General features: G+C 35.2%; 1 protein-coding gene across 3 annotated transcripts in view; it reads right to left on the bottom strand.

The window, feature by feature from the left end:
• Positions 1–26,500, bottom strand: part of cdh12b (cadherin 12b) — a 321,993-nt gene that overhangs the window by 78,366 nt on the left and 217,127 nt on the right. For all 3 annotated transcript variants that reach the window (XM_021480407.3, XM_021480408.3, XM_073918845.1), the window contains exon 6: positions 22,233–22,420. In XM_021480407.3, the coding sequence (XP_021336082.2) occupies positions 22,233–22,420 (188 nt within the window). The remainder of the gene's footprint in view (positions 1–22,232; positions 22,421–26,500) is intronic.

The raw sequence follows: 26,500 nt of genomic DNA, 5'->3' as shown, positions 1-26,500 counted from the left end.
TTTATTCCTCTTGGGTCTCTTTGAAAGAGCACACCAGCACTATTTCTCCAGGATATATAGTTTGTGTACTGTGCATTGGTAATTTTCCACATGAATGACCCATTTTCCATATGCATCGATTGAATACTGTTTGCTGAAATACAATGTGGTCGAGTTTAAATAGCACCTCGAGAGTAACAGATAACAGCCAGTTCTTTAATTACAAAAAAAAAAAAACTGATAACACTTTATAATAAATTCCTATTTTATTCACATTTATGAGAGATTTACAAAGTATAAACAGTTCTTACTTTGAGCAAGTAGTGTTAATAAAGCATTTATTAACATCGAAAATGACTAGAGACCGTTTTGAGATATGTAAACAAAAACAATGGTCCCAACGTATTTCCTGTTTTACATTTTTCATTTCTATAGCTCTATATTTCTATATTTCTATAGTTCTATAGAACCCCAAAAGAGCCACATATTTATAAATAATGTTATGATAGCTGTTTTAACATTAGGTTATGATTGAATTGCCTCGTTACAGTTATGAAAGAGTTTGATAACAAGCAGGAAATGTTCATGGGCCACTGACAACACCACATTGGTGTGGTCTATATGATTAAGTAGATACATACAAGTTATTTGAATTTGTTGGTTTTTAAGGTCATTCAAAATTTGTAAGTAGATAGTTAACGTACTTACTAATTCTGAATGACCTTAAAACCAACACTTCCCCTAAATAACTACTTTATGAAATAAAACAATATTTATTTAGAAGTAAAAAAAAGGTAACAAAGTATGAAAATACGATCATTAAGCACATAATATAAGTAAAGAATAAAACATTTGCAGCTGTATTTTTAAACTGCTTACAAATGTTTATGAATGTTGAGTTAATGCTTAACAGATGATGAATTAACTATTTGCTAATGCTTAATAAAAGATTAATGGTTTGCAGTAACTATAAAGTGTTACCAGAAAAATGTATATATATATATATATATATATATATATATATATATATATATATATATATATATATATATATATATATATATATATATATATATATATATATATATAAATTGAAAATATGATAATACAGGAATGAAATCAAGCATATAATATCTGGTAAAATGTGTCCATTCTGAAATTCCCATCATAAATGAGAATTATTATCAGCCTTCTTTGTTTATGTTGAGTTATTTCACTTTAAAAATAAGTTATTCTTTACCATTAAAGTGAAATTACTGAACATGCATACAGGGGCCTAATAAAAATATTCATTTAAAAAAAAAAAAAAAAAAAAAAAAAAAACTTTAGACAGCATTTAGAGTTTTTTGCATCTGAACTTTCATTTAGTAAATTAATTTAGATCCATAAAAGTACATATGCCATGAATTGGTGGGCATCCTATTTAGTGTTGGTTAAAGTTACCTTTAAAAATAATACTATATAATCTTGAGTGTGTTAAATAATTATATTTTAAGTAAAGTCCAAGTATGTGTTGTTTATATCTATCTATATATATATATATATATATATATATATATATATATATATATATATATATATATATATATATATATATATATATATGTACACATATATGTGTGTGTTTTATTAAGACAGGCTTAAAATCAAAATAAATGCCTTTTAAAGTAACATTACCCAACACTGATCCTCATTTTCTACAGTGGACATTCCCAGTCTTTGATATCCCATCTTCAGAAAATGTTCTCATTCTATAACATGTTTCAAACACCTCACAAATTACACTGCAAAAAGCCCAACCAACCTGCTGCTGGATACCAGAGAAATCGTTGACTGATTAATTTCCCCAACAGATGGGGTTGTGATCTATATCGATTACTTGGACACATGCTTCTACTTCAGCCTTGAAGAACGAGATCTGGATGAGAGCAGAGCACTTTTACTTTCAACTATCAAAAGAGACACTAGCCTGGCATCCATTCCAGATTTGCACACAATGTTTTGTGATACTTTGTAAATCCTGATAAGTGTTTCTATTCCAGTCCATTTTCTGATTTTTTTTTCCTTATCACCCAATGCAAGCCATCAAAATACAGAAGCATTAGTGCTTGACAGCTAGCGCATGAGCAGGTGAAGTATGTGTCGTTGCATAGTGTAGACCAGTGGTCACCAAACTTGTTCCTGGAGAGCCGGAGTCCTGCAGATTTTAGTTCCAACCCTAATCAAACACACCTGAACAAGCTAATCAAGGTTTTACAGGGTATATTTGAAACATCCAGGCAGGTGTGTTGAAGCAAGTTGGAGTTAAACCCTGCAGGGACACTGGCCCTGAGATTGGTGACCCCTGGTGTAGACTATTTATAATGAATACATGTACATAAGTAATACAGTAAGTAAAAGAAACCCCTCTCTTGTTACTCTTGGCCACTTGAGAGTGTGTGCATGCAATGACAAGTTGTTTGTAAAAAAGAAGTACTGTATATGTGCAGTATCCAGTAATATTTAAGCCAAATACTGCATTCTGCCCTTTTTTTATTTACCTAAAGTCACCTATAGATGGCACTGCATACACCTCTTATAGACACCTCCAGCATATGATCCTGCCCCCAAACAAAACACATGGGAAAAATGTGCTAAAGTGGAATAAACAAGGCCATCCGGTGTGATTTTCACAAACACCACTTTCCTCCTTCCCATCTGATCTGAAATCAGGTGATTGTGCCATTGCTTATTACTTTTTTTTTTTTTTTATCATGGAAGTGGTGAGTCATTAAAGTCTCGGCGGCTGTGGCGGTTTGAACACTCTCAGTTGATTTATAGATCAAACAGCACATTAATAATATGTTTAATGGAGGATGAGGAACTCAGATGGAGCAGGACACTGTAGGAGTGAGGCATTATAAGCCTGCGTTTGACTTTCAGAAGTCATTAGGGATACAACGTCTGATTCATTTCCAAGAAATGGTTCTTTCAGACAGCTCGACTCAATTAATTGGATCACAAACTCATTATTACTGCACGTCATCATACAATAATGTATTTTTAACAACTTATCCGCATGTTAAACCAAGTTAAAGTCAAGTTATTTATGTGGATGATTCATGCTGTTTATTCTTTAATTTTCTTTTGGGCTTAGCCCCTTATTTATCAGGCGTCACCACAATGAAATGAACCGCCAACTTTGCCAGGATATGATGCAGCGGTACTGGGAAACACCTATAAACTCTCGCATCACACACATACACTAATTTAGTTTATCCAATTCACCTATATCCAGGGCCGGCGCGTCCATAGAGGCAACCTAGGCGGCCACCTAGGGCGGCAGTATAGAAAGGGCGGCGTCCCCGACACCTCCCTTACCACCCGCGTCCTCAGTTATGTCCGCGACACCTCCCTCACCACCCGCGTCCTCGGATATATTCGCGCATAGGGCGGCAGAATAAAGAGCGCGGTGTCCGCAACACCTCGCTCCCTCCCTCAGCACCCGCGCGTCCTCAGTTATATCCGCGCATAGTGCGCCGGAAAAGAGGTCCGCGACACCTTACTTCATTTTCATAACCGGTCACTTTCATTTTCACATTGGGGTTGAGGGCGGCGTGATCATCCTCTGCCTAGAGCGGCAGTTCAGCTTGCTCCGGCCCTGCCTATATTGAATGTCTTTGGACTGTGGGGGCAACTGGAGCACCCGGAGAAAACCCACGCCAAGGTGGGGAGAACATGCAAACTCCACACAAAAATGCCAACTGGCCCAGATGGGGCTTGAACCAGTGACCTTCTTGCAGTGAGATGACAGTGCTAACCACTGAGCCACTGTGCCACCCCTCATTGCCCCTTATTTATTTAAAAGGATAGTTTACGCAACAATGAAAGTTCTGTTATCATTTACTCACTTTTCTATTTTCAAACCTTTCTGTTTCTTTCTTCTGGAGATATTTTGAAAAATGTTGTAAACCTGTATCCACTGACTTCCACAGTAATCGTTTATTTTACTATGAAAGTCAGTGTTTAGAGCTTTTCAGCTTTATCTTTATTTTACAACAAGAGACAGCGTACACTAATCAACATTCAATGACAGTGTACACTAATCAACGTTACCACCTAAATTAGTCTCAACCCAGGCTCATTCTGAAAATGTACCCCTATATACATAAGCGCCAAATACGTTCAAGGAGCTATGTTTTTTTTTTTTTTTTTTGCAGTTTTTGGTTTCGGAAATCCAACAGAGGCCGCTGTGAACACTTTGAGATCTTAATTTTCTCTCCAGTGTTATTCGTGCCTACTGTTCTTGCTTTAAACCATTAGAGGCCGCTGTCGACTGACTGACTGACTGACTGACTGACTGACTGACTGACTGACTGACTGATCGACTGTCCCAACCTCTTCCTTTCCTAAACCCAAGCGACAGTTTTCAAAAGCAATTTACAAAAAGATATCCCTGGCTACATTGAAATCGCTGTCATAGAAAATAAAATGGATGTTCTTGGCTGGTGGAAGATGAACAAACAATCCTATCCAAAACTTACAAAATTAGCCAGATCAGTAATATGCATCTCGGCCAGTAGCAGCAGCAGTGAAAGAGTGTTCAGTGCTGCTGGAAGTACCATGTGCGCAGGACTATGCTAAGCCATCTAGGCTTCTGTGGATTCAATGATGTTCCTCCTCAAAAACACGTAGTCTTGGTGATTAAAGAATTTTTAAATCATAACTAAATATTAATCAAATCATAAATGCATAATGTAGACAGAGTCTATAGGCTAATGGTGGCATTATTCTTTTAATATTCAGCTTCACCGTCGCCTTAAGGCCAGATTGTGAAGAGAAGTGGCGAAACAAATCCTGCAGAGCCTTTATCTTAATTTCATTATTGCCAAATACCCGTCATAATTTAGAATTTGTTTTAATTTAATTTGTTAGGAAAGACTTATTTTTATTGGTGTGTTGGCCAATTTATAGGCTAAATGTATCGGACTTATCGGATCTAACTTTTATGGCCCGATTACAGCTCTACTTTCTGTATCTTCTCTTCAATATTTTGTAATTGTTTCTTTGTGTAACCCCGTAAAACCCACTGTTGCAGAATTACATCACTTTTAACAATTCTAAATAAAGGTAAGCAAATGTTTTTTGTCTGTTTTCCCCTTAAAACCACATTTACACGATTAAGGGGTCCTATCATGTGTCCTCACAATGCTATTTGATCTATGTGATAATTAAGATCTGTGTTGTGTGTTTGTGTTGGCAGGTGCTCTGAGGGAGTGAGAGACAGTGAGATCCAGTGGGATTAGACTTCTCACAACTTTAAAAAAAAATAATTGCTTTTGTTTACTAATGGGAGAAACGAAGATCATTTGTTTTTGATGAGTAATCATGAGCTGACCCATTTACATGGGCTGTTGCGTCCTCGCACAGTTGCACAGAATGCTGACTGGTGTGAAATATAAGGTTCCCAATGCGATTACTGTGTACTGTAACCTGACATTGACTGTGTATTAATATAGGGTATATAATTATGTGTGTGTACCTTGTTTTCCAGACATTGTGGGGACCATATGTCATAAGTATAGCAATACCAGTAAATTTTGACATTGTGGAGACATTTTTTTGGTCCCTATGATTTAAAAAAAAAAAAATCAAAAGGTTGGGCTAAGGAGTTAGAATATACAGACTACAGTATAAAAACATCATTATGTCTATGGTAAGTCCCCATAAAGATAGCAGTGCAAGTGTGTGTCATGAATTATTTATGTATAAATGAAATGTAGTACAGTTGTTTCTTCTATTTATTTTCTTCTGTAATAGAAAAGTAGGATTTTCAACAGCATTTGCTCCAGTTTTCAGAATCAAAATTGAAAATATTAAAATAACTGAAATTTGTTTTTATTTATTAAATAAAATAAATAAATATTGTGTTTGTTATAGTTTTTATTTATTATTTAAATGTATTATATATTTTATTGTATTATATATGTATTTTTATGTATTAAATTAATTAAAAATATAAAATATACATATTTAAATGCTATATACAAAATAAATTATACAAAACAATTATTTAAAGTATTGATATTACTAAATACTACTACTACTACTACTACTACTACTACTACTACTAATAATAATAATAATACTAATAATAACATATAAAAATAATTAAATAAATAATATAAAATAATATTTTTTTTAAATGATCAATATTATTCCTTCACTCATTTTCTTTTCAGCTTAGCCCCTTTATTAATCAGAGGTCGCAACAGCGGAATGAACCGCCAACTATTCCAACATATGTTTTATGCAGAGCATGCCCTTCCAGCCGCAACCCAGGCCCGGATTGGCTAATCGGGAGGACCGGGAAAATTCCCGTTGGGCCGGTCCGTTTTTTGGCCGCGAGGGCCGGTATCCCTAGCTCCAGAATTGTTTGCTCTCAGCAGTCACACTTTTTAAATTAATTAATTTATTTACTTGACCATAGCCTTTTTATTCATTATTTGTACCGCAGCGCTACTCTTTTTATCTATGTTCTTGCAGCTCAGTGAGCAAGTTGCAGCCTGCAGGTTAATGATGATATAACTTGGTCAATTTGCCCTGAACAGCCGTTATGGTTCAGTGGATAGCATGTTAGTTTTCGACCCCGCAGACCCGGGTTCGATCCTCGTCTGAGTAATTTTTATTTTTATTGTTAAGACATATAATACTGTTAGGGTTGTTGAACATTTGAAGTTCTAAAGCAGCTGTTTTCTCAAAAAAAGACGTGATAGTGTCATTAGAAACTGAATTGGAAATGCCCTTATTTTAATATAGTCAGTCATGAACTGAGGTGGCCCGGTCTGAGGCTTGAAACTCCAGGGCTGAAAAGGAGTCCTACTCCGGCCCTGCCGCAACCCATCACTAGGGAAAATTATTATTTATAGTAATTATTATTAAAAAAACTTTCACGGTCAATGATCCCTCGGTTCCAGCTCGCATCTCAGCCTGCCTGTTGGACATTTCACACTAGATAAAAGATCATCATCTTCCGAAAACGGAAATGCTTGTAGTTTCTGCCAACCCGACTCTACACCATAACTTTTCAATCCAGATGGATGGGGCAACCATTACTGCATCCAAAATGGTGAAAAGCCTTGGAGTAACGATTGATGACCAACTAAACTTCTCTGATCACATTTCTAGAACTGCTCGATCGTGCAGATTCGCACTCTATAACATCAGAAAGATCCGACCCTTCTTATCTGAACATGCAGCTCAACTCCTTATTCAAGCTCTTGTTCTCTCCAAACTGGACTATTGCAACTCTCTACTAGCTGGGCTTCCAGCTAACTCTGTCAAGCCTCTTCAACTGCTCCAGAACGCAGCAGCACAAGTGGTCTTTAATGAACCTAAAAGACCACATGTCACTCCGCTACTCATCCGTTTGCACTGGCTGCCAGTTGCTGCTCGCATCAAATACAAAGCTTTAATGTTTGCTTACAAAGCGTTTTCTGGCTGCGCCCCTTCTTATCTGCTCTTACTTCTGCAGATCTATGTGCCCTCCAGAAACTTACGTTCTGTAAATGAACGTCGCCTCATGGTTCAATCACAAAGAGGGAAGAAATCACTTTCCTGAACACTCGCGTTCAATCTGCCCAGTTGCTGGAATGAACTCCCTAACTGCATCAGAACGGCAGAGTCACTTGCTGTTTTCAAGAAATTTACAATTTAGTCTCCACTTCACTTCCTAATCTCCTAGTCCCAATTGCCTCTCTGGATATACCACTAACTGTACCCAAAAAAAAAAAAAAAAAAAAAAAAATTACTAATACTTTCCTTCTCAGACTTTACAGACCTGAAACTTGCCTATAGCACTTATTCATTGTTGCTCTTATAGTTGTGTAAATTGCTTCCTTGTCCTCATTTGTAAGTCGCTTTGGATAAAAGCGTCTGCTAGATGACTAAATGTAAATGTAAAATATCTGTACCCTTGTTTTATCAGTATTCACACACAAGTCGCATGGTTTCCCTTAAATGTGAAATGTGTGTGTGTGGTCTGTAGCATCATAATCAGCTTCTCTATATTTAGTATTTCAATTACTGCTATCACCAAACACTCGTTTCATGCACATTCAGGAACAGACACACAAACACGCTACAATTCACGACGCATTTTAATCTGACAAGAGCATCATTTGAGCAGAAACGAAGATAAGGGAATATGTGATTTGCTCTGCGTGTGCGCGTGTGTGTTTGTGTGTTTGCTCATTATTGTGTTGGCGAGTGTTTATTTGTGTAATTGTAAATAGGGATGTTACAGACGATTGCAGGGGATCGGCAGGGCCTATTGTTTGCTTTAATCGCTGCTTTAGCCGAGAGGTTGTCTAAACATTTTGATGATCTGCTGTGCGGCTGCTGTTCAGGCTGACAGTAGAGCAGGTAATCACTCACAATCCTTAAGCCTTGATGATCCTCTTTCTCTCTCATAGACATTTCATTCAGTCAGCCACTGGAGAAACATTCAAACAAAGCCTACAGCTATAGAATTCAACCTAATGTTTAGCTTTTTTAGAAACAAAATATGTTTATGTACACTGTTCGGTATTTCAGAAATGTAGTGAAATGTTGCATTGAATGCTGACCATATACATTGCAAAACTGACTTCAACTATACCTAAATTTGGCAAAATTGACTTCATAAATACATAACGGAGGCCAGCTAGCAAAGTGCTATGCAGGTAAACCTCACTCCTCTGACCTCTAAAGGTGCTCTTGTGACAGATGCCTCCTTATTAGAGCAACCAACTCCCATGCAAAGAATCACCAGTTCGATTCCAGCTCAGACCAGCTTGGGTGCAGTAGGTCCAGTGGGTTACATGTGGGGGCTTGTCTGGGATGGGAGTGAGGTTTAAGGGGTTGAGTGTAACGGGGGCCAGCTAGCGATGTGCTATGCAGGTAAACCTCACTCCTCTGACCTCTAAAGCTGCTCTTGTGACAGATGCCTCCTTATTAGAGCAACCCATTCCTATGCAAAGAATCACCAGTTCGATCCCAGCTCAGACCAGGTTGGATGCAGTAGGTCCAGTGGGTTACATGTGGGGGCTTGTCTGGGATGGGAGTGAGGTTTAAGGGGTTGAGTGTAACGGGGGTCAGCTAGCGATGTGCTATGCTGGTAAACCTCACTCCTCTGACCTCTAAAGGCGCTCTTGTGACAGACACTAGAGGCCATGGGCTTTAGCCTCCTTGTTAGAGCAATTAACTCTGATAAAAAGAATCAGGATGGGTGCAGTAGGACTGGTGGGTTACATGTGGGGGCTCGTCCGGGATGGGAGTTGAGGGGGTGAGTGTAACGAAGTGTACCCAACAGTCAATTTAATCAAATGAAATGAGTGCAGTTAACTCAAAATTTACTTAAAGTTAATTCTAGTCATTTGAAAAGAGTTTTTAACATACTCATATATATATATATATATATATATATATATATATATATATATATATATATATATATATATATATATATATATATTTTTTTTTTTTTTTTTTTTTTTTACTCAAATGGTTTGTAGCAATTGGTTTCCTCAAACGATTTGAGTTGCCTTAACTTATTGGGTTTTACAGTACTTAGTTGTTTTGAGTTCTCTTCATTTATTGGGTTTCAAATTGCTTCGTTTACTCAAATGGATTAAGTTCACAGTACTTATTAGGATTCGTTTTTGAACTTAAATGGTTTGCTGCAATCAGTTTCCTCAAATGGTTTGAGTTACCTTAACTTATTGGGTTTTACAGTGAAGGGAAGTTCGATGCAGGTAAACCTCACTTCTCTGAGCTCAAAAGGTGCTCTAGCGACACACGCTAGAAGCCATGGTATTTAGCCTTCTTGTTAGAGCAACAGACTCCCAGACAAAGAATCGCCGGTTGGATCTAAGCTCAGATATATTTATGTTCATATACAGTATAGAACATATGCACACAGCCATTTTGACAGTGTGCAACTGTGCTGATAAATCAATGAGAAATAGTAAGACCAAGATGTGTGCAACTGTGTTGACAAACGATAAGAAACAGTGTGCAACTGTGTTGACAACTGTGTTGACAAATGATGAGAATTGGTGTGCAGCTGTGTTGGCAAATGAGAAGAAATTGTGACAGAACATAATATTTTCTCAATTTGGTAGCACTTTTCTATTTGCACGTTTTCTTAACTTGCATCACCTTTGAGATCTCGACCACTATATAATAATTTAGCTGTGACATGGTTTTTCCCAAATGATGTTTAACGGGACATGGCATTTTCAGAGCATTTCCTTAAATATTTTTTCTTCTGGAGAAAAACTTACTTGTTTTTATTTTGTTTATATATATATATATATATATACATACATGTATATATATATATATATATATATATATATATATATATATATATATATATATATATATATATATATATATATATATATATATATATATAGTTAAAATATTATGTACTGTCATCATGACAAAGATAAAAGAAATCAATTCTTAGAAATTAGTTATTACAACTATAATGTTAGAAATGTGTTAAATAGAAAATAGGGGAAAATATACAGGGGTCAGACTTTAAATGTATGTGCATAATACAAATTAACACAGGGGCAAATACTATTTCACATCCCTGTACAAAAACCCCAGACGCCTCTTCACCTCTTCTAAGCGGTGGTTAGTAGGGGACATGCTTCAACTCTCACACTGGGGAGAAAGAGACACATATTTACAGTCCTATTGGACCTCCTATTGAGAAGAATACATCATTCTGTCTCAGTGTTGGCTCGAAACACAGTCAAACTGTGGGGTAAACAGAGACAATACATGCCAACCATAAATCTCTTGCTTTCTCTCAGCTCTACCGACACACGCAGAGAGAAAATAACTGCACTAATTTCTCTTACATTGTCCACACCTGTAATTGCTGTCTTGAATCCAGCAGAACTTAGACGAATGCAGGGAAACCTGTGAGGGGACTATCAGACAAGTGCAGCAAATAAAATCATACGGCCGTCTCTTAAAGCCTCACTGAGGGGAAAAGGTTGTGCACTGGGAAAGAAAAGGAGAAGAACAAAAAGCATGCTGATATATTATAGATTTAGCCTTTAGAGCTGTAAGACGGCAGCTCGATAATCTATATTTCTATGGTAACCGAGATGCAGATGTTCTGATGTGAAAACACGGCTGCTGTGGAAAAAGCACCATTAAAGCTAAAAGTAATTTACTGTTTGTGTTGTGCATGTCAAAGTTTATTTTATAGCATTGACTTATGATTATATTATATTATATTATATTATATTATATTATATTATATTATATTATATTATATTATATTATATTATATTATATTATATTATATTATATCATATTATATTACATTATATTATATTATATATTATTATTATATTATATTACATTATATCATATTATATTATATTATATTATATTACATTATATTATATTTTATTATATTGTATTATTATTATATTATATTACATTATATCATAATATATTATTATATAATATAATATAATATAATATAATATAATATTATATTATATTATATTATATTTTATTTTATTATATATTATTATTATATTACATTATATCATATTATATTATATTATATTATATTATATTATATTATATTATATTCTATTCTATTCTATTCTATTCTATTATATTATATTTTATTATATATTATTATTATATTATATTACATTATATCATATTATATTATATTATATTATATTATATTATATTATATTATATTATATTATATTATATTATATTATATTATATTATTCATTCATTAATTTTATTGTCGGCTTAGTCCCTTTATTAATCCGGGGTCGCCACAGCGGTATGAACCGACAACTTATCCAGCAAGTTTTTACGCAGCAAATGCACTTCCAGCCACAACCCATCTCAGGGAAATATCCACACACACACTCACACACACACACTCATACACTACGGACAATTTAGCTTACCCAATTCACCTGTAGCGCATGTCTTTGGACTGTGGGGGAAAATGGAACACCCTGAGAAAACCCACACGAACGCAGGGAGAACATGCAAACTCCACTCAGAAACGCCAACTGAGCCGAGGCTCGAACCAGCGAACCAGCAATCTCCTTGCTGTGAGGCGACAGCACTACCTACTGCATCACTGCTTCGCCTATATTATATTATTATACTATATTATTATATATTATATTATATTATATTATATTATATTATTAATTCTCCTTCCGCTTAGTCCTTAATTCATCAGGGGTTGCCACAGTGGAATGAACCACCAACTATTCCGGCATATGTTTTATGTAGCGGATGTCCTTGAATGAACGACAGAAGAAAGTAGTTCCTCATACAAAAGTGTTTTTAGACTCTCTGGGTTCTATTTTGACGATCCAGGTGCAAAGTCCAAGCGCAGGGTGCAAAAGCATTAAGGGAGTGTCCGAATCCACTTTTGCAATTTTAACGACGGAAAAATCCATTCTGCGTTACGGCGCATGGTCTAACAGGGTTGAGCTTATTCTCTAAATGAGTTATAGGTTTGTTTTGAGAATAAAGTCTCATCTCCCATTCCCTTTAAGAGTCAGTTGCGTCGTGCCATAGTGCATTTTCTATTTACACGGCGGACTTTGTAAGTGAAAAAACTGAGTGCTTCATTAGCGAGAAAACAGGTAAACAGAGCATCTGCAGCATGAGAATGAGAGAATGAGCCTCCTCATTCTTTACTTTTTATTTCACTCTCATGGATAAGGAAAGGTGTTGTATGCACAGACATCCATTAGCCTACATAAAACCGTTTCTAAATTCAGTTCTAATTTCCAGCAAATGAATAAATGAACAATAATAACAAAGTGTGGTCAAAAAACTAGTTATATCCAAATATATGCTGTGCCCCATATGGTCTAAAACCTGACAGGTGGGCAAATCTAAGCTAGCTTTTAATAAAACAAATATAAATATGCATATAATAAATAATACTACTACTAATAATAACATGCAAAAGCAAGCTGTCATGAATAAACTGAAAAAGCCCCCGGAGAAGTAGGCATGGAGGCGGTGGTTTTTATATTGATGTAGGCTAGAAAATTTTTTTTTTAAAAATATTTTAATCCTTTAATTCTTTTTCATTTGTAAAGATATTTGCGTATTGATGTACATCCTGTGTGTATTAAGCAATGTGCACAACTAACGCGCTCTGCGCTAGATATTAGACTTCCTCTCTGTACCTTTTTACTATGCTTTTTATTTTATCATTTAGTTTTTATTTCTATATTATTTTTCTGTATTTTTTGTGGTCCTCTATGCCAGGGGTGGCCCACCCTGTTCCTGGAGAGCCACCTTCCTGCAGATTTCAGTTGCAACCCATATCAAACACACCTGAACCAATTAAGTAGGACCTGAACACCACATGATAATTACAGGCAGGTGTGTTTGATAAGGGTTGCAACTGAAATCTGCAGGAAGGTGGCTGTCCAGGAACAGGGTTGGACATTCCTGCTCTATGCAATGGTTCTTTATGCAATGACTTGACAAAGAGAATGTGAAATCACAATGAAAGCATTTATAGCTTTCGGTGATTTAATAAGAGAAGTGTGAGTGTGCATGTGTCAGACTTTATGGGAATGATTAGGAATGGTGGCGTGCTGTTTTCCTGGAGGTAAAACTCATCTCTGTATTTCTGGAACAGACGTCAGACGGCTGGAATGATATCATCATGTTGGTTTATAGTTTGTGTTTTGTTGTAGCCTATATACAATTATTAGATTTTTTAATATTGTAATACTGCATCCAAACCGACGGGTCAGTGAGAGATTTTAATAGAGGCTGACAGTGTTATTATGTCAGTGTTATTGTGTTTTTACGATTTTAGTTCAGACAAATGCACTCCTTCGCATTAGTTCTACTGAATGGTAGTAAAATACTTTTATTTTGATGCATGAATAAACCTAGCAAAGTGGTTTTCCAGTCTTGCAGACAAGTATTTCTTATTGTTAGTATAGGATTGTTCTGTTTAATTACTTCTTGTATGAGTAATAATTATTTTTTATAATATTAATAATATTAATATTAATTTTCCAAATGATGTTTAACAGAGGAAGGAAATTTTCACAGTATGTCTGATAATAATTTTTTCTACGGGTGAAAGTCTTATTTGTTTTATTTTGGCTGGAATAAAAGCAGTTTAATTTTGTTTTAAACCATTTTAATGTCAAAATTATTAGTCCCTTTAAGCTCTATATTTTTTGATAGTCTACAGAACAAACCATCATTATACAATAACTGTGGCGACCCCGGGTTAATAAAGGGACTAAGCCGACAAGAAAATGAATGAATTAATGAATATAATATAATATAATATAATATAATATAATATAATATAATATAATATAATATAATATAATATAATATAATATATTATAATGTAATATAATATGATATAGTCTAATATAATATAATATAATATAATATAATATAATATAGTCTAATATAATAAAATAAAATATAATATAATATAATATAATATAATATAATATAGTCTAATATAATATAATATAGTCTAATATAATATAATATAATATAATATAATATAATATAATATAATATAATATAATATAATATAATATAATATAATTTAATATAATATAATATAATATAATATAATATAATATAATATAATATAATATAATATAATATAATATAATATAATATAAAATATTATAATTATTGTCACGATCACCAGTGATCTAGCCTGTGCTGGTCGCTGGAGAACTACACATGTGCCACTGCTATGAACTCCCAGAAGTCGTTGTGCTCATCACTCTCACCACAGCTGACGATCATTCAAACGTCCTTTTGATCCTTGCTTTGCGTTCCTGTTATTGATTCTTTGCTGCCTGTACTGATCATTCGCCTGGTTTTGACTACAATCTTGGATTATCTTTATGCTCCTGTTTGCTACCTGTTTGACCGTTGCCTGCCTGACTGAATACTAATTAACTGCATGTGAATCCTCACTCCAATGTCACCCGACTGTTGTGTTACTATTATTATTATTATTATTAGTAGTAGTTGTAGTAGTAGTAGTAGTAATAGTAGTAGAAGTTGTATCAACATATATTCTATATTTTTTACCAAAAACTTTTGTATAATATTATGATATTTTTTCAACATCAGTGCATTATTTTATTGAATATAAGGGTTACACAAAATATTAAAGGTAACAGTTGGACGTTTACAAGTTGCTTGCAACAAAAGTTTCTTAGCAAATCGCTGTAAGGCAATTCTGTACACCTCCTGTAAAATAATCCTGCAAATAAACACTGCTGTCATTGTGTGCATGATAGATGATATCCAGCATGTATTGCGCAGCAGACGTGGGGATTCCTGACTGTATGCTTGTCATTCATGCTGTGTGAGTTTAGAGAAAAGCATATGGACACAGTTAGAGCTCTTTACCTTCATATATCTCACTAACACTTTCAGAGATCAACACTCTGATGCTTCTGTTATAGTGTTCACAAGATACTGGAATGTATATCTCTAACATAATATCTTAAAAAATATCAATGTCCAATAAAACTTTCAGAATTAATACTATACCTATCAAAATACTGATACATTTGCCAACACTTCAATAATATTACACCAGCATAGCATCCTGTATAAACTGCATTTGCTTTTATTGACAAGTCTGTTCCGAGATATACAGAGGCGTGTGGCATGTTAATAAGTCCTGTCACGCTGCCAGTGTTTAAGTACCGGGCTCTGTTCAAACCACAGAAAGTCACCTTGCGTTCTCTCTGGCAGGGCTGAATGCTGCCGTTTACCTTTGGGCGAGTACTTCACGTCAGACATCATTACCTCAAAGTGCTCTTACAGGCCACATACGACTGATGTTTTGATAATGCGGTTGTGGTTGTACAGTATGAATGACGGACTCCGGCATTTTAAGTATGCACTTGAGGCATGACAGTGTTGGACTACATTTTGCATGTATGTTAACCTTTGTGTATTTTTCAAATTGACTACACTTTCCTTATGTTGGCATCTGTTTTTTTCCACATTTACATCCATTATAACTACATTGTTTTGATTAAATGCGTTTGATTAACAGTGAAAAATGCTAATTTTACTTGTTAGCAAACTGGGAAAACCAGTAACAATAAAAATTACTATATGGGGTCATAACATACACTAGATGCAATAAGCTGATAATAAGCAATAAACTGAAAATAGGCCGCACTGTTGATCAACTAAAAGCAGGTCAGAAGTTCAGTGCTGAGTGTATTAGTTATGCACCTATGTAAGTCCAAATGCTTACACATTGCTTCATACACACAGGATGTACAGCAAATCACAAATATCTTTATATATGAAAACAAATGAAAGCATTAAAATGTTAAAAAAAAAATTATTTTCTGCATAAAAATAAAAACCACTGCCTCCATGCCTTCTTGACTGGGCTTTTTCAGTTCCTTCATGACAATTTGCATTTGTAAAATGTTATTATTATTAGCAGAATTATTTATCATATGCATATTTATATTTGTTTTAATAAAAACAACTTTAGATTTGTCCAACTGTCGGGTTTGAAGACATATGCATCACCATATGGGGCAAACGAATAGAAGTGGGTTTGGATATAAGTCAGTTTGTTGACCACACTTTGTTAATATTGTTCATTTATTTGTTTGCCGGAAATTAAATCTAAATTTATAAATAGGTTGGAAACGAATCTTTGAGCTTACCAAACCAAATTCAATTGAGTGCATTTTCGCCGTGTCTTTACTCCATGAAAGTAAAAGAGTAAAGTAAGAAGTAAAAGTAAAATAAAGAGAAAGTTAAGAGGTCGGATAAAGGAGGCTCGTTCTTTATCCTCATGCTGCAGATGATCTGTTTAACTGTTTTCTCATTAGTGAAACTACTGTTTTTCCATTTACACAGTCCATTATGTAAATAGCGGATGGCCATGGTGCAACGCAACTGACTCTTATAAGGAGAGGGAGATGAGATTCTAATTGGTTTAATGCACGTTATGCACAAAACCAGGGGTGCCCAAACCTTTTCTTAAAAAGGTCCAAAAACCAAACTTGATTGAAGGCTGTGGGCCGAAGTTAAATATACCAAACCGTATTACATTAAATTTGCAATGGGTAATTTCCTAATCTATTTGCTAATATTTCAAAATAACTAGAAAACTTTGCTTTAAACCATATTAATTAACGGTGCAGTATCATTTTTAGCATTTTATAATGAACTTATAGTAAAAGCATAAATAATCTTATTTATAACATAGAGGAGTTCAATACTGAATACACTAGTCAAGCTGCTCCTGTCTTTGCCTTGATTTGCTCACTGATGTCTCGTCCTTTATCTGTCAAGTGACAGTATTTCCATTTTAAAAGTCTGATTTATTTACATTTAAATGAAACATTTAATTTTTGTTGGCCTTTTTGTAGCTCCTCAAATAAACAAAGAAACAAAAGGTTACATTAAATTCTTAATGATGATCTCTGTCAAAGAAATTTGTCCCAACCAACTCCTCACCATTCTCCCTCTCTTTTTAGATGGGATGGCGGGCAAAACCAAAGGTTACAATGGGCTTACTTTGGCTCGTGAGCTCTTCTTTGGGCACCTCTGCTCCAAACACACCCATAACTCATTAAGAGAATAAGCACAACCCTGTTAGGCCATGCTCCAGGGTGCAAACCGTATTTTACATTCTTAAAATAGGAAAAGTGGAATTAGACATGCCTGTAATGCTTGTCTAAGACTTTGTGATAAGCCCGTTTAAAGAGAGCCCATGGTGTCAAGGCTTTGCAATCAACAAAGTCATTTTAATGGAAGTCAATAGACCAAAAACAGCCGTGAACATAACGAAAGGGTCATACATTTGTCCAGGGTGTATTGCTGACATTTTTAAAGCATTTTCTCAAAATATGTATCAAGATAAGATTCGACACCAAAAATCATTCCATTTGCTGAAACTCAAAGAAAGTTGTGGCCAAATTAAGATTTAAAATCACTGCAGAGCGGATGAAAACATCCCCAACAGCAAACAAGGGTTAACTTACAGGTTAACTTACAGGTTTTATTTTATAATATACATATAAAGGTTCTGTTTACAGCTGGTATTGTTTTGATTGACTGGATCACTAGTAGACAGTAGAGACACATTACAGTTTGCACATGGTGTCTTCTTCATCTATTTCCTGTTACTCTCTGATGAGGTAGAGACCCTAGAGATGTGCTGGTGTATATATGGGCTTTTTATGATCTTTTATTCTAACATTGTGAAATGAGGTCCCACAATTTAAATAATTCCTGGTCTGTTTGAACACATTTTACCACATTTATAAAATGAAAGTAATCTGATTAAATGTGTTTCAACTACCTCTGGGAGTGGTCATAAAATGGACAAGCTCCAAACGCATTAGACCTGCATGGTGTACACCTGCATTTAGTTCATTCAGTCATTCATTTTCTTTTCGGCTTAGTCACTTTAATAATCTGGGGTCGCCATAGCAGAATCAACCGCCAACTTATTCAGCATATGTTTTACGCAGCGGATGCCCTTCCAGCTGCAACCCATCTCTGGGAAATATCCATACACCCTCATTAACACTCTTACACTACGGACAATTTAGCCAACCAAATTCACCTATAACGCATGTCTTTGGACTTTGGGGGAAGCTTCGTGAACGTGGGGAGAACATGCAAACTCCACACAGAAACGCTAACTGACCCAGCCGAGGCTCGAACCAGCGACCTTCTTGCTGTGAGGCGACAGCACTACCTACTGTGTCACCGTGTCGCCCCTGCGTTTAGTATCATCTGCTAAATTGCATCTTTCGTGGTGTAAAAGTCAAGCTTGTGTAATTTTTTCTGTGCTATTGTGATTCTAATTTACTTAATATAATTGGCTAGAATATTGCAAAAAGTGTCTGCAAATGAATATCTTGACACCTTTTTGTATAATTTGAGAAAAAAGAATAGCACGATTAGAAATTTCACAAAATTACCTTCCTCTGCTGTTTTCATCACACATAACACACCTCATATTTTACACTTCCATCTCATCCGTAAACAAGTCAACAAACTTTTATAAAAAGTACAATAATTAATGAGAGTGATGTTAATTAGTGTAAGATTTTCACAATCAAGATCATTTTGCTCTTTGTTTATATCACCAGACATGATAATAATTACAGAATATTTATTAATGCAAAGTATATTATAGCACATAATATGACATGGAACTGGGTTATGCGCTGCTAAGATATGTCAGTTATCAAGTGCAACAATAAACCTTTGTATTTTAATTAAACAATGAATAATCACACTGCTCCTTTTTATATTTATTTTTGCAATTTTTGCCTTTATTTAACAGGACAGAAGCTTTGACAGGAAGTGAAGTGAGAGAGAAGCATCGGAAAAGAACCCAGGCCAGGATTTGAACTCAGGATACCCGGAGCACTTCCGCATAATATGTCAGCGTGCTAACCACTGGACTATTGCTGGAGTAACAATGTACTGCTCATTTAGGCTGATTTTAATTGTTATGTTAGTTTTAGGTACTGCATTGCCATGTAACGTTTTAAACATAGTTTTGAAGATTAATTTTTTATTTTATTTTTTTTTAATGTAACAACCAACAGTTTCATGATGCAGTTTCTTTTTTGCATAGAGTAAAATTAAAGTACTAGTTTCAAAAACAACCCAGCTTCATTCTGAAAATGTACCTCTCTTCACATTTCTGGATAGCACCAAATACGTCCCAGGAGGTGCGTTTTTTAGCATTTAAAAAAAATATATATTTTTCATACCGCTGTGTATGCTTTTTGAGATCTCAAATTTCTTTAGTGAGTATCATTCGCGGCTGCTGTTCTCGCATAAATCCACCAGAGGTCCCTAACGACTGACTGAATGAATGACTGACTAACTGATCGATTGACTGACCCACTCTTTTCCTTCCCTAAACCCAACCGACAGTTTTAAAAAGCAATCCAGAAAAAGAGAAGCCCTCACCTGATTTTAAGCAAGTTTTCAGATTTTACCACATTCTGTGATTTACTTTTTGTTTTACCCACTTTCTGCAACCATTCTTCGCTGGACTCAAACCCTATTGTCACGGTCAAACTCCTCTCTGCGTCTTAAGTTCACACACGTATATGGCGAGCAACTGGACAAGCTGGTAACAGCGGGAATGATGTCAATATGGAGGTAAGCAGTCAGCTGGTATGCGCGAAATGGAACAGCATCATACCGCACTATGGCGTTCATTTCCATATGTACCTCTGGCTACATCATTTGCAATCTCCAAAAATATAGCGGAAGTTTTCAAAATGTTCTTCAAAAACATCTAAAATCTTGATGAACTATTGATAAAACATCATTAACTGAGGTACTTATTTATTTTGAAGAACAGTTGTTTTGTATATGCATGTCTGTGACAAGTGTAAAGCAAAAGTAACAGTAGAAAAAAGAAGACATGATAAAACGTTTCAATTTTATTTATTAAAAGAGATGATATAATCCGTCTCTAGCCCAACCACCTTATTTTTCAGACTTGACACATCTACTTATAAATTTAATGTGTCTGGCTGCCAGTGACATTCACTTCCAGTTATTTTTAGCGGTAAATATGACTTGATATGCTGTTTGATAATGCAAACTGCCATTTCTTATCATCATTTTTAAATGTACCGTCTTAATTATTAACACAAAGCTGTTATGACACAAACACTTTTACAAATCAATGTGCTTTAATATTCTTGTAATTTATCAAATACAGACTAATGAGTTCACAAACACTCATGTTTTGGTGGTGGTGAGGAGAGACCCCCATACCTGGTTGTAGAGCACTTTGGGTGTATGGCCATACACAATAAATGAGCTATGTACAATGGAGGAAATACTTGAAATTTTGGCCAGATGTTGGTAACAATAAAATAAATCCATATATGCAAAGAAAACAAAACTAATTAGTTTACAAATGAAGTGTAATAGAATAAAATGACGAAGGGAAAAAGCACTGAACACATAAAGAATGCAGTGTTACCAACTTTCTCGCTATATAGCGACTTTTCAGACCCCCTTAGTGACAAATTTTCAAAAAGGCGACTAGCGACACATCTAGCAACGTTTTTGTGTTACTGGAGATTTTGTATAGACTCTCATTTGTCCGTACTATCTTGTCCCTACACTTCTCAACGAGCTGTGGGTGATGTTGTCGACCCTTCCCCCGCCTCAGAGCACTGACAAGCAGCCTAGTCCTCCTCGTACAGCAGTCTCTCCCACCTGCAACCTGAGAGCAGATCACCGCGTACTGACGGCAAATGATTTAGCACAGGGAGTCAAACAGTCAAATCGATCTGCTTCTCCTTTATTTTAACTATTTAATTTGACCTTGTTCACGATCACAGATATTTTAGTGACAGTTTTGGAATGTGTCTGAGTTTATTACATCTGAGAGATTACTGCAAATTCACTACAAATCTATACTGATATCCTGTATTCAAACAGCAATAAATTAATTTAAATTGACATTCATATATAAAGTGTAGTACTAATATAAATACCACTTTATTAATCATAGACTGTTAAACAAACAGAAACAGCAGAACGTGATGATGTCAGTAATATGCAAATTGAGGTATGACGTAATCTAGCGACATTCAATGACTTTTCGGGCAGTGCTTAGTGCCCTTTCATTAAAAATAGTTGGCAACACTGGAAGAAAGGGAGGTGTAGAAAGGCAGTGAATGCCCAGACAGCAGCTGAAATCTCTCTGTTGTTCTTTAGTAACCCTCTGCCCTTCGTCATTGTAAATAAATAATATCGGCTTCAGTCCAACATCTACATTAGCAGGATGATGAAGATGAACCCAGGGTGGACATTTCAGCAAGACAATGATCCAAAACATAGAAAGCTCAAATGCTTTCAGAGAAAGAAAATCAAGCTGTAGAATGGCCCAACCAATCACCCGACTTAAATCCAATAGAGAATACTAAATAAAGATCAGATGTGATAGACGAGACCCACAGAACCATCAAAATTTTTACACTCTGTGGTAGTCTGTGAAAGAAAATCACACCTGAGCAATGCATGTGAGCAATGCATGTGACTTCATTCTCCATTCTCATCCTGACATGTTACTTATACTTATTTCCTTCACTCTAAATGCACATTACATTACACGTTGCCAGAAATCAGCATTGTAGTTAATACAGATTGCAATGTACCTTTTTAAGCATGATGATCCCCTCTTGATTGTGCTCGTTGGTGGTGATATCAAACATGGCTCCTCCATCTCCAGGGACGATGTTGTATTCGACCTCGGCGTTCTTCCCAATGTCCAGATCATGAGCTTTGATTCTGCCGACCGCTGAGCCGACTGCTGATGACTCCGGTACACGCAGGTGAAAGATGCCTGCAGAATATATGAGCATCTCTTCAAGCACATGTGTATAGCAGTGCTGGGGAATTCTGTTCATTTTTAGGATAACAAGCTTAAATGCACTGCTGACATTAAATAGGATGTTTACTATTAAATGGATCTTTGCTGTTAATTTATTCACTCCAGCTTACATCAGGGTTTTTAAAGTGTGCATTTAGGCTTGTTTACAATGAAAAGAGAGAATGAAGAATTATATAGTTCATCAAAACTATCCTGGATGCTGTAACTTATATAAAATAGTTGTGAACGAAAGCATTAGCTCGTGTGGGAATTTGCGCTCACATATACAGTTGAAGTCAGAATTATTAGCCACCCTGAATTATTAGACCCCTTGTTTATATTTTTCCCATTTTCAAAAATCTCCTTGCCCTGTTAAGCATCATTTGAGAAATATTAAAAACATTTTAAAGAATTCAAAGGGGGGCTAATAATTCTGAATTCAACTGTACATCATGAGTCAGGACAATCATTTACTTTATAAAGCCTTTATGTATCATTCATTCATTAATTTTCTTTTTAGATTAGTCTCTTTATTAATCATGGATTGCCACAGTGGAATGAACTGCCAACTTAGCTCTTCCAGCCGCAACCCAACACTGGGAAACACCCATACACACTTTCACACACGCGCTACAGCCAATTTAGCTTATTCAATTCACCTGTACAACATGTGTTTGGACTGAGGGGGAAACCGAAGCGCCCGGAGGAGACCCACGCCAACACGGGGAGAACATGCAAACTCCACACAGAAATGCCAACTGACCAAGCCGGGGCTTAAACCAGTGACCTTCTTGCTGTGAGGCGATCATGCTTCCCACTTTACCACGGTGACGCCCCCTTTATGTACCATCAAGAGGTATTAACTTTTGTTTTGACTATTTGTTTTTTTGCTAGGTCAAAGTCGCAGCTTAAAACATTCAATAATCTATTAAAGGAAAGAAAAAAACTTTGTAGTACTCCTGTGAAAGTATTGTATTCTGTCAGACAAAAGCCCACAGACTTTGATTATATTTGGGGCCTTTTTCTTGAAACATTACCTCTGTTAGACTTTATAAATTGATTATTTAGTATAATAACTGTTTTGCTAGTATTTTTGGTGTTGTTGTTGTGGTTGTTACTTTATTTTTTGCTATTGTTTTAATTCAATGTTTTATCATCTTTTAAATGCATTTTTTGTGCTTCATTTCTGGACACTACTGTTTTTATTTATTATTACCATCAACCATTGCAACTATCTTTATGTAACATACAAAAAAAAAAAAAAAAAGCTGGTTTGACAAAACTTGTGACATTTATACAATATATATATGGGGAGTGGGGGGTGTTATTATAATTTTTCCTTTGCTAATTGTTTAAAAGAAATTTCCTGATACTCTGTGTATTCTTACATTCTGCATAATGTTAAGTGATATTTCAATAAACATACTTATTAAAAATAAATAAACCAATAAATCAAGTAAATAAATACATTTCTTATACTTGTCTTTTTTATTCCTGTTTATGTAAATCACTTTGAATTGCCACTGTGGATGAAATGTGCTATGTAAATAAATAAATAAATAAATAAAAACCACATAGAGTACTCATTAAGTAGCCTGAGGGTGAGTAAAATATTTACTTCAAAAATTCATCAAAATGAAGTGTTAATGGTTACAGCTGGAAAAAAAAAAAAACTATCACTGATGAAAGAAATAAGGAACTTTTTTATCCTTAAATTTAATAATTTAGAAACAAACTGCTTTCAGGATTTTTCAAAGAACACCAGTGAAAAATGCAATAAAAAGGAATGGAAAGCAATTTTATATTTTCAATTTTCAAATATTGCATACACATTTGTATGAGTTTTCCTTTCAGACATACAATATACAGGACTAGAAAGTGAAATTAATCAAGCAAGGTGAGATAAACAAAAAGGGTTGCAGTAGTCAGTTTACTGATATTTACAGAATTCTAAATTACACCCAAATCCATTTCTTAACCCATTTTGTACAAGTTTTTTTTAGCAAATAAATAATTATTTAGAGAATAATCACGCTCAAGATGTAAATGTTAAAAAAATCTTGATTATGTCAGCTTGTTCACAAACTAATTTTCACTAGTTGCACTGAGTTCGACATAAAAAGGAGCTTCGTTGATTTACATATTGTCAGTAAGTTTTACTCCCATTAGAAATTTTTACAAGATTTTGATCCTACAATAATTTGCCTTGTTTAGCATTTCAAAGTCTTAATATTTTACAACATATTGGTGTTCATGTAAATACATGTTGGTGTAAAATGTTTCCGAAATGTTCAATAGCAAAAAAAAAAAAAAAAAAGTACACGAGTACATTAAGACCAATGAATAATTCCACAGTTGTCCTCCTCCTGTGCCAACATTCACAAGTTGGCAACTGTACATTATTGCTGGAGAGAGCTTTTGATAACTGTCTCAACGCACCTGGCTGTAAATGTGACATAAAAAAAAACAGAAATGTAGTGCTTGTTTCACTCTACACTCTTGTTTTGTAAGAAAAATGCTTCTTTGTGCAAAACTACAGAGTTTGAATACCACTGAACTAATTCCACACTACTTAAAAAGTAGTTAAGCTTGCAGAGTCGCAACTTTTTGTCATTTACCTCAGTTCTAGTGAAGGTGCACGAACAGATCATGCTGATTAGTAAAAACTAATGTGTTGAGTGGCCATGCCCACAAAAAAGCACCTCAGTTAATTAAGAAGTCATTAGATGCATTAGTGCAATGCACCAAAAAGCAAATAACGAGAGAGAGAGAAAGAGAGAGAGAGAGAGAGAGAGAGAGAGAGAGAGAGAGAGAGAGAGAGAGAGAAACTCAGAGGCATGGCCCAGAATGCAGCAGTCATCATAGTGCCATCCTCTGAGACGTGCTGATGGAAATCTGCTCCTCTCTCAGGGTATTACCAATATTTACACAGCGAGAAAACAGTGCTCATCACTGAAACTCAACATGATTTCTATTTCATGATTTCTGAGCGCAAATGGAGCCTGTTGATGTGCACTTGTTTAAAGCCTGGCCTCATTCCATTACCAAAAAAGCTTTTATATTACGTTTACATTAAAAAGGACGTTAAGTCTTTCTCTGAAATAACATTAAAAAGTTCCCCCAAAAGTGGTGAATTCAAAAGAAAATTCTACTATAATTTACTCACCCTCTACTTGTTCCAAACCCACTTCCGTTTCTTTCTTCACAATAATCAATATATGGACTTATCGCGCAACCTCTATTGTAGGTGTCAGTAGCTATGTTTCCATCCAAAAATGTTAATGAACTTTATGCGAATAAAGATGTAAAAGAAGCGCGAATAAAGCAACATTTCCATCTGGTGAGTCAAAGTGAACAAAACCGTCACTTCCTGATTAACTGGCGCCAAATATCAACAGTAAAAATGAAATTTGCTGCAGTAGGAGAAGCTGCGTCAATCTTTTCTTCATCTAATAAATGACTTGCGCCTCAGAAGGCAATCCTGACATGCAGTGAACGTGCGGTGGCGTTTGAAGGTGTCAGACACGGAGCACAGACGCTTTTGAATTTGGAGGTCATTAATAATATGATAAAACTAATACTTAAACAGTAAGACGTTTTATAATGACCAAAACAACAGTTCAGATGTTTTACAGTGTGCTCAGCCTGCTGGGTTCACATTTACACACATTTTCCTCATTACATGATCACACAAGACCTTTTCTAATGCGCATACTGAAATTTGTGGGGTAAAAGTTTTATTCGCATCTTTTATCATCGAATAAAATGTTTCCTACTCAGTTTTGCTCATGAGTTTTTTATGCGCATTTTCAAAATTTATGCGCATCATGGCGTTTCCATTCACCGTTTTTTATGAGCATACGCAAAATGTGCATAAAAATAGGTGGACGGAAACATAGCTACTATCAGTGTGGTTAAAACAAAATAGTATTTACTATAAATTACTTTAGTATATTTTCATGTGGGTGTTACTTTTTACCTTGTACTTTATTTTTGTTAACATTTATTATTATTTATTTAGGATATGTGTTTTCGCATTCTGATTCCAATGCC

The sequence above is a fragment of the Danio rerio genome, chromosome 12, assembly GCF_049306965.1.
Source record: "Danio rerio strain Tuebingen ecotype United States chromosome 12, GRCz12tu, whole genome shotgun sequence".
Lineage (NCBI taxonomy): Eukaryota > Metazoa > Chordata > Actinopteri > Cypriniformes > Danionidae > Danio > Danio rerio.
The sequence above is the reverse complement of the archived record's forward strand: the minus strand, read 5'-3'. Positions and strand labels throughout refer to the sequence as shown.